Source organism: Haplochromis burtoni, unplaced genomic scaffold (assembly GCF_018398535.1).
Source record: "Haplochromis burtoni strain Fernald_Lab_line unplaced genomic scaffold, NCSU_Asbu1 Contig_140, whole genome shotgun sequence".
NCBI classification, from domain to species: Eukaryota; Metazoa; Chordata; class Actinopteri; order Cichliformes; family Cichlidae; genus Haplochromis; species Haplochromis burtoni.
The window spans coordinates 1530093-1539391 of record NW_024582501.1 but is presented as its reverse complement, the minus strand read 5'-3'; the positions used below and the strand labels follow the sequence as shown (position 1 = coordinate 1539391).

Sequence of the window (9299 nt, the reverse complement as noted above, 5' to 3'; positions counted from 1 at the left end):
TTATGTTATAGTACACCTAAGGTGGTGAAAAGTGTGTCTGATGAAAATGTTTAGCTGAAGAGGACTTACAGAGGACGTTTTATAATAACATTCACGGCTTATGAAAACATCAACAAAATTCTTTTTTTTTTCCCATTTAAAGTGCATATTGCAGACGGCAATTAACACAGTAGATATTGTGGCTCAAAAAACTCTGATAATGATGGAAAATCAGTTGTGCAAAATTCATTTTTGAATTTCTTTTTTAATATTTTGTTCAAATAAAATGAAAACATTTGGATTCAATTGGACTTTAAAAGGTTGTTTGAGATTTGAACCAAAATATAATTAAGTGTTCAAACTTGGTGTTATGAAAAATGTTAAAAATCTGGTTTAGGTTAAGGTAGGGATATATGAATTCTTGCCTATGTTCCAAAAAAAAAAGTTTGTGGAGGCGGTACCTTGGGTGTATAAAGTACAACATACAGCAGTAACCACTTCCTGTCCTCTCGCAACTCGGATACTTTGGTCGTTTGCAATCTGAATTTGAATCATCTGTTCAATTTCTCTGTTAGCAGCATGCCTCTTCAGTTTGCATTATGTCCCGGCAGAATGATCGGTGGCTCCCATCCGTGTTTCATCATTGCTGAAATTGGACAAAACCACCAGGGAGACATTCAGATTGCTAAAAAAATGATCAAGATGGCAAAGGTAAATTAAATGAAATTTTGTCCTTAAAGAGCTTTTCAAGAATATTATTTTAAAAATACTTCTCTTCTCTTCTTAGGACTGTGGTGCCGATTGTGCAAAATTCCAGAAAAGTGAATTAGAGTTCAAATTCAGCAAGCGAGCCTTGGAGCGCCCCTACAATTCAAAGCACTCCTGGGGGAAAACATACGGTGACCACAAGCGTCACTTGGAGTTCAGTCATGATCAATACAGGGAACTAAAAAAGTATGCAGAAGACATCGGCATCTTTCTCACCGCCTCTGGCATGGATGAGGTATAGGATAAAAATTATGATTAATAAGAGTGTGCAGTGAATTTCACTTCAATCAACAGGGACAGTGTGGTACTCAACAATGTGCTGAGTATTGATGCATAAATTTTGTAAAACCCCATCAAGGGTTAAGTGGACACAAAATCAAGGTTTATTGCAAATCAATATTAAGTTGATGTCAATAATTACCTTTATCCTCTGTCCTTGTCATTGTGGTCTCTTCCAAGATTAAAAAAAAAAAACCCAACTCCACATAGCACAAGGAATCCCTCAATAATTTGAGAAAATGATGTGAATAGTATGCTATGACCTATTGAGACACCATAACTTGTCTGAACACCTATGAGAGATAAGGGCCAAAGGCAAAATCTTTTGCAGGATAATGTTCCGTCCTTCCTGTAGATCTCGGGAGATTTACACACTCAGTGCCGAGACACAATAAAGTCATTAGGCCTGATGTACTCCATCTTAGCTTTCTTTGGTTATATGTTTGAATTTTTCAGTGCATATATGTATCTGACATCCATAGATGGCTGTGGAGTTCCTTCATGAGCTGGATGTGCCCTTCTTCAAAGTTGCCTCGTGTGATGCGAACAACTTTCCATATCTTGAGAAAACTGCCAAAAAAGGTACAAGGCATTTTGCGAGTACTTCAAATCACTCTCACCTAAACTGTCGTGGGAAACAGCAAATCTGCAATGTACAGTGCATTTTATAGCTGATCCCACCTTGTGGGTGTAGGCCTTAGGAAAAAAAAAAACAAGCTCCCTGATAGAGACCTCATTTGAGCGCTGAAATAGTGGGCACCATTAAAACGTACAACAACATGACAAACGTACAACAAAAAATTACAAAATACTGCTACACTGATATTTTATTTATAAATAGCACCTGAATTTTCTCTTTTATTCTGATTCTGTCAGTTTATTATTAAATTTAACTACCGATCTTGCATTTATGCCCATCTAAACAGTATATTGGATTACATAATACATATGTCATTGTCAGGGCGACCCATGGTGATATCCACTGGGATGCAGTCTATGGAAACCATACGGCGTGTCTACAAGACCGTAAAGGAGCACAAGCAGAACTTCACCCTCCTGCAATGCACCAGCGCCTACCCTTTGGATCCTAAAGAGGTCAACCTCAGTGTGATCAAGGTAATATTGGTGAATAATTTCCTCATACTCAGTCATCATGTTCTCTGATTATGTGCTTTTATTGCAATCCATAGCAGCAAACAAGGGAACGTTCGTGTTCCAAAAAAGGTAATCCCTTCAAGCAACATTCCTCAACACTTTTAGTAAAAATGACAATTCTTAGGACACTACCTGAACCTTCAGTTTCCCCATTCGGATTAATCTCGTCCTCAGTGGCAGCTACTCATGGCATTTTTTTGTTTTGTTTTTTCTCTCCTTTTTTTTTGGCTCTAGCTGTTGCTGCACACATGAAGTTTGGTTTTAGTTAGTTTCTTAAGCATAGGAAGATTTCCCATTGCCAATTATGTTCATTTAAAAAATGGAAATGCTTTTAACAGATCAAACACAATAAATGTGAGATTAATAATAAAGACATTTAGTAAAAGTAATTATTTGTAGTTCTACTCTGGTACTGAGCCGTTTAGCCTTTTGCACTTGACTCTTTGCAAAAAGTTTAATTTCTAGTGCCTTTTTAAAGATTTATTATTTTCTGCAATTATACCATTAATTGCTCCTATCATTAACGATACAGATTTTACATCTTTGTGCAATTAAGGAAAAGACTGCCCAAATGTATGCTAGCTTAGCCTGTTATAAGGATCGGCTGTATTAGCATGCCTTCTGAAACATACCTTCTTAAAGTTACTAACTCCAAACAGATCCCACATTATATATCCCACTGTCTATACCATAGAAAATAGCAGATCAAGGGTCTATGGAGCCTTGGCAGTTTCCAGCTGGACCAGTTAGTGACCGGTGTTGTGTCCATTCAAGTAATCACATCACTGTGGTTGCTGAGAAGGTTTTAAACTGTCTAAACAATAAAGAAAATTCTCTCTGGAATATGGTGAACAGTACCAAAGGAAACTAAAAGTCATATGAAATGGAGCGCACTGGAGAGGCAGGATGTGGGATTGTTTTTCCATCTCTTCATACATGGCACATTGCCAGAGATGAAGATTCATTAACCACATTAGTAGAGCAGGTCATTGTAGTAATAATTTCGAAAGTCCTTCTTGTCAACTGTAAACATCTTGTTGTCAACAAGAGAACAAGACGTACAAGCTAACACAACATTTAGCTCAACAGTTACTTAACTTCAAATCCATTCTTTAAATGTTATATGATATTACAGTGTCATCTTACACTATCACAAAGTTTTGTAGGTACTGTTTTCTAGAGAGAAGGAACCTGCCAATGAAAGACTTGAGAAACCAGTGTTTGTTTACACACTTTGCTTAGATGTTAAATTAAATTGTGTATGTGTGACCACTGTATTGTATGAAAGTGGTGGGTACACAAACAGGCAAACAAGTTTTCTACTCTGATTTTTCCATTTTTTCTGGAAGACATTCCAGGAAGAATTTCCAGATGTTCCAATTGGATATTCTGGACATGAGCAAGGCATCTACATCACTGTGGCTGCTGTTGCAATGGGAGCAAAAGTTGTGGAGCGCCATGTGACCCTAGATAAGACCTGGAAGGGAAATGACCATGAGGCATCCCTGGAGCCCTCCGAGCTGGCAGAGCTGGTCCGAGCAATCCGACTGGTGGAGACGGCAATGGGGTCACCAGTCAAGCAAATGTTACCATGCGAAAAGACCTGCCATGATAAGGTCAGTTTGATTCATTTAGGATGAACTTTAGCAAAAAGCTAAATGTTGAGACTGGAAGTCTGCATTTCAAGCTTGATTTTTTATTATTTCTCACAAGTGCCACTTCATTAATTTAATTCAATTCAGTTTTATTTATATATCACCAAATCACAACAACAGTTGCATCAAGGCACATTATATTATAAGATAAATAACGCTACAATAATACAGAGAAAACTCCAATAATCACATAAACCCCCATAGCTGAATTAAGGTGCACTAAAAAATTACTGGGGTCCCTTTTGTACAACCACACACATTTCACATGTCTTTGTGCAAAGATATTTCTCTGTTATTCTGTTCCAAATATGTCTATCTTTTTACTTTAAGTGCATATGTGCCAGAAATTAGACACTTGGTTGATGTTACATAATATAAGGTTTATAGTAAGTCTCATTTCATGTAGGGTCTATCCATCACGTTTATTTTAAAGTACCTTTTGAATTTTCTGCCAAAGGGGGCTTGGGCCTCTCCCTACCATCACTGGGCATGAAACAGGTTACAGCCTGGACAAACAGAGAGACAACAATACGATGTCACATCCATGATCAATTTAAAATCAATCATTAACCTAAGACGTTCTTGCACTTTGGAAGAAAACTCACTGTGGGAACTTGCAAACACAAATAGATTCATACATTAATAGTGCTGACAATTTCAGTGCCACGTTGTGTAATAGCAGCTTATAATTACCATAAAATACATACTTATGGTATAAATTTTATTTAGAGAAACAAAGACTAAACCTTGGCAACATTTGGCAATGTGGCAATACCTTATTTGTGAGATAGATCAAGTTGTTCCCATAAAAATGATAAATATTTAGTATTTATATGTTGTTAATCTATCTGTGATTTCTGTATTCTTTGTTTTCTACGCAGCTGGGCAAGTCAGTGATAGCTAAGGTGGCCATTTCCAAAGGTACAGTGCTCAACCCCGACATGTTTGTTGTGAAGGTTGGTGAGCCAACGGGCATCCCTCCAGAGAACATGCAGAACCTAGTGGGCAAGAAGATCAAAGTGGATGTGAAGGAAGATGACAGCATCTTGGCAGACATGATAGAATGAATAACCTTCAAAACTGTTGGAATAGAGGCAGCCAGAAAGAGAGGGTTAGAAAATGTAGAAAGAAATTGGACAGGTGATGTGAACAGATAGAGAAACAACAAATAAGGGAAGAAAATATGGGCTTAAATGAAGATAAGGTGTGTATCTGGTCAAATTAATGGGGAGAGCGGAATTGTCATTCCTCTGCATAATTTGCACAAATAAAGCAAATTAAATGTGAACATGTCTGTACTTCAGAATTAGAATGCAGCTTAAGGTGCTCTATCTGTATGCTTCCATGCACTGTTTGCATGTAAAGGCAAAAATATCTGCATATTCTCATGTTAGGAATGAATGTTTACATTTATAGCATCAGATGCAAATATATCTGATATGCAAACATTTCCCCCAAAATAAGGAAACAACTGTGTATGAGATTTGTCAAAACTGACACATGCACTTTATAAGAATATACAAACACCTTCACTATTTTGTGAGTGATTTTTTTTCCTGCTTCTGTTTTCCCAGCACACATTATTGAGTGATTATGGTGATATATGGTTATATAGGTTCCACACCAATCAAACACACCTTTACCACCTCTGTCATTTTTGCAGGCTTTACATTTGGAGAAATGATTATGGTCCTGGATTTTTTAATAATTATCCTTTAAATAAAAAAGTTCTGAAAACATCTAGTTTGCATCATCTTTATTCTGGAGTGATTCATCCCTTCCCATCCAAACACTTAAATATGGCAAAATGTGTCAATACAGAGGCTTCACACCAATTAGACACAGATTAATAAACCCAAGCTGGTAACATTAGATATAAGTATGCAGTACTGAGTATAATTAGGTGTTAGGTACACATCAGTGTGTAATTTACAAACACAGTTTACAAAAACAGTTTATAAGTTTAAATATAATAATGACATTTTTTAACCTTAGAAACAGTGGAATCAACATTTAAACAGTTGTCTCTATTAATTGTTCATGCCATCACAAAAATGGTCAAATCATTTATATGCAAAATAGTTAAATGTACATTTATAATTAAAACAAATTTTGTCAGGTTTTATAAACATTTATTGCAATCCATGGCTAATTCAGGGAGCTAATAGTTGTTAGTGAAATACAATGGGTGACCTCATCAAAAGTGAAGATCATCTATCGCTTAAGCATTTGTTAGTGGAAGGCCAGCAGTACCACAAAAGTCTCGGCTATTTTTGACATGACAAAAGAGAAAAGAAAAAAATGGAAACAGGCAAAGGACAAAGTGATAAACAGCATACAAATCTTTATTGCAAGAGTCAAGCTTAACCCGCTTCAGCTTTACAGAATACTGCAATGAGAGTGTGAAGGATTGGGAGGGGTTTAGGAGAGAAGCATTGAGCAACTTAAGGCACAGGCTACTCTCAGCTTGAATATACTGAACCTCCTGCAGTTAAAATTCAACGTTAATTAGGTTATGCTTCTGTGGACTCATTTTCCACAGCAGCACAGAAGCTGAGGGGCAGCTCGTCCCACAGCATAGCTTAAAGTTCATTGTTAGCATGGAGGAATTTGGGGCAATTTGGACATTTCATAGGTTTTGCTTTAAATAGTAAACTCAAACACCACTTTAATGTTGTAAAACATCGGGTTGTAGATAACAAAAAAGCTAACTATTATAAATAATAAATAGTGTTAGATTTCTAATTAAGTTGGCAAGCAAATAGCACGTAAAGTTTACTCTAATGAAAAAGACATGAGCTAAAATGAATAATAAAAGTCTTACTTTCTAACTGCTGCTTGCCAGGTAAAAATTGCTGCAGCTTCAATTTGTTTCAATTTAAACCCAACTACAAGACAAAAACAAAAAACAAACAAAAAAGCTAGGTAGTCATAGAATCAAAGAGGATATTTGGGTATTATTTCTGTTTACAATTCCTATGGGGTTGACTAACAAACTGAAGAAGCCCTGTGTTATTATATAGGTACTAATGTATGACATGAACCAGCTTGTTTGCATTTTCAGAAGTACAATCTGTACATCCTTTAAGAAACAAATATGCAGACCAGACAGCAGAGGACACCACAGAACATCCATGTATCATCCACCAAACAACACCATCACACTCCTTGAGTGTCTTTAAAGCAAGTCTCTTAAAAAAACTCTTTGAAAAAATGTTAAAGAAAGGGAAAAAATTGTGTCCCTTTGTTTAATTTCAGGTCTTCCCCGTTTAAGGCCACCTTCCCTTCCCTGTGAGCAATGATTCTCAAACTGTGGGCGCCCTCTACTGGTGGCCATCCAGCCATTTAAGAATGGGTGCAGACAACCAGAGGAAAATTATTGTGAAATTACTTTGAATTCATATAATAATTTCTTAGCAAAAATATAGAATAGTTAATTGATGCTGTTGTCCCCATCTAAAAACAAAAAAACCAAACACATCTAACCTCAGATCCTTTTTCATTAATAACTGTTGATTTAGAGAACACAATAATAAATACACTTAAAAGGTGGAGGTTTTTGAAAAAACAACACTAACTGTTATTGGCTTCTCTTCAGAAATAGAAGGCTTGATTAACTGGTGTATGAGAATACTGTACTTACATTCAAAGCTTCACTGACTATTCACACAGTTCTGAAAGTATGTGTCAACCAACTGACTCAAGATTTCAAAACTCTAAACACAGTTCTATTTGTCTCACCAATATTAACTTTATAAATCTTTAAAAATTCCATCATTTAGATGTGTTTGGTCGAGGTAGAAACACTGGTGTTCAAAATGCAACATACTGAATACCAATTAATCTTACTCATGTTGTGCCTGAGCGCACTCAATTGGAAGGACAATTCAGCCATGTGTCAGGATAAAAACAAGGCCTCAAGTGACTTATACAGGTGTTACGAAACAAGATGGAGAAGCAAGAGCACAGAGGAAGAGTGATTGGAAGAGGCCTGTGAGGCAACAGAAGGCAATGTTCAAATTGTTATTGTCTTTTAAACGGACCAATTTGTGTAGCAAAAACAAATAAATATTTCTTATGTTATCTTTGTGATTTTCTTTGTAGTATTTCCTGCCACATCTACATTAAATTAAAGTACTCAGGTTTGCTACATACACTGAAAAGTTGCTCATACATGTTCTTCTAGAACCATTTTCTTAATTCTGTAGTATAAACAGGTTAAACATGAATTTTCAGTTTGTCTGCACTGAGTCATCTCAAGTGGGTGGATTTATTTATTTAATAAATTCTTCAGACATTGTTTGCTTTGTGTTAAGACTGTCCTCTCTTTGTTTTACTTTCTGTTTTAAGACCACAGGCTGTTTATGTGAGACCAGGACCTTCATGTCTTTGAATAGGCTAAATCAGTTATTGCTGTTGGGCAGGGCTGAACTGAGATAAAATAATCAGCCCAGGCATTTGTGGTCCAGGCGACTCACCATGATCTCTATATATCATTTTATTTTGTTTGACTATTGATTTTAACATAGGTATTAATCGGGTCAGTACAGTTGTTGTTGTGTTATTTCTCAGTTGCACTGCAGTGTGTGATAATAATTAAAATCTACTATTAGCAAATGGTTTATGGTCAAAGCAGCCATTGATTTTACCCGAATTCCTGAATCTATCCCTTCCTAATTATGTCCCTCCATCTATTTTCTTACCACGTGAAGGTGAAATTCACGTGTTGAGAAATTCACGTGTGTCTTCCTCAGCACCAGCAGCCTTCTGTGATTGTAAAGCTTGATTATTAGATGCTGCTGGTACATTTATGTTACAGTCACAGCCAGACCGATGCTAACATGTCGGTTAATCTGACACATTTAGCTGCATCTCATATTAGTTTCTTTCAGTGTCCTCTCTCGGCTTTCCAGCTCCACCTTCTCGCTGCTTCTTCCACACCAAACACGTTAGGACATTTGATTGGGTAATCCAGTTTCACTAATGAAAATGAACGAATGGGTTGCTGCCATTTCTTGTATGGCTGGTGCGGAGCGGGCACTTCAGGCCGTCCCATCGGCCCAAAATTGAGTCGGCTCACCGGGAAAATGCCCGGTATGTGCCCACTGGGCTAAATTTCATATATATAGATATATATCTATATCTATATCTATATATATATCTATATATCTATATATATATATATCTCTATATATATAGATATATATATATCTCTATATATATAGATCTATATATATCTATATCTATAGATATAGATCTATATATATCTATATCTATAGATATAGATCTATATATATCTATATCTATAGATATAGATCTATATATATCTATATCTATAGATCTATATATATCTATATCTATAGATATAGATCTATATATATCTATATCTATAGATATAGATCTATATATATCTATAGATATAGATCTATATATATCTATAGATATAGATCTATATCTATCTAT

General features: G+C 36.0%; 1 protein-coding gene across 1 annotated transcript; it reads left to right on the top strand.

Moving 5' to 3' along the window:
- The first annotated feature begins 409 nt into the window (after positions 1-409).
- On the top strand, positions 410-5565 carry LOC102294184 (sialic acid synthase-like). Its single transcript, XM_042224521.1, has 6 exons — positions 410-690; positions 767-982; positions 1509-1608; positions 1988-2142; positions 3531-3797; positions 4718-5565. The coding sequence occupies exons 1-6, from the start codon at positions 559-561 to the stop codon at positions 4901-4903; spliced, it is 1056 nt and encodes a 351-aa protein (XP_042080455.1). The 5' UTR covers positions 410-558; the 3' UTR covers positions 4904-5565.
- Positions 5566-9299: the final 3734 nt, after the last annotated feature.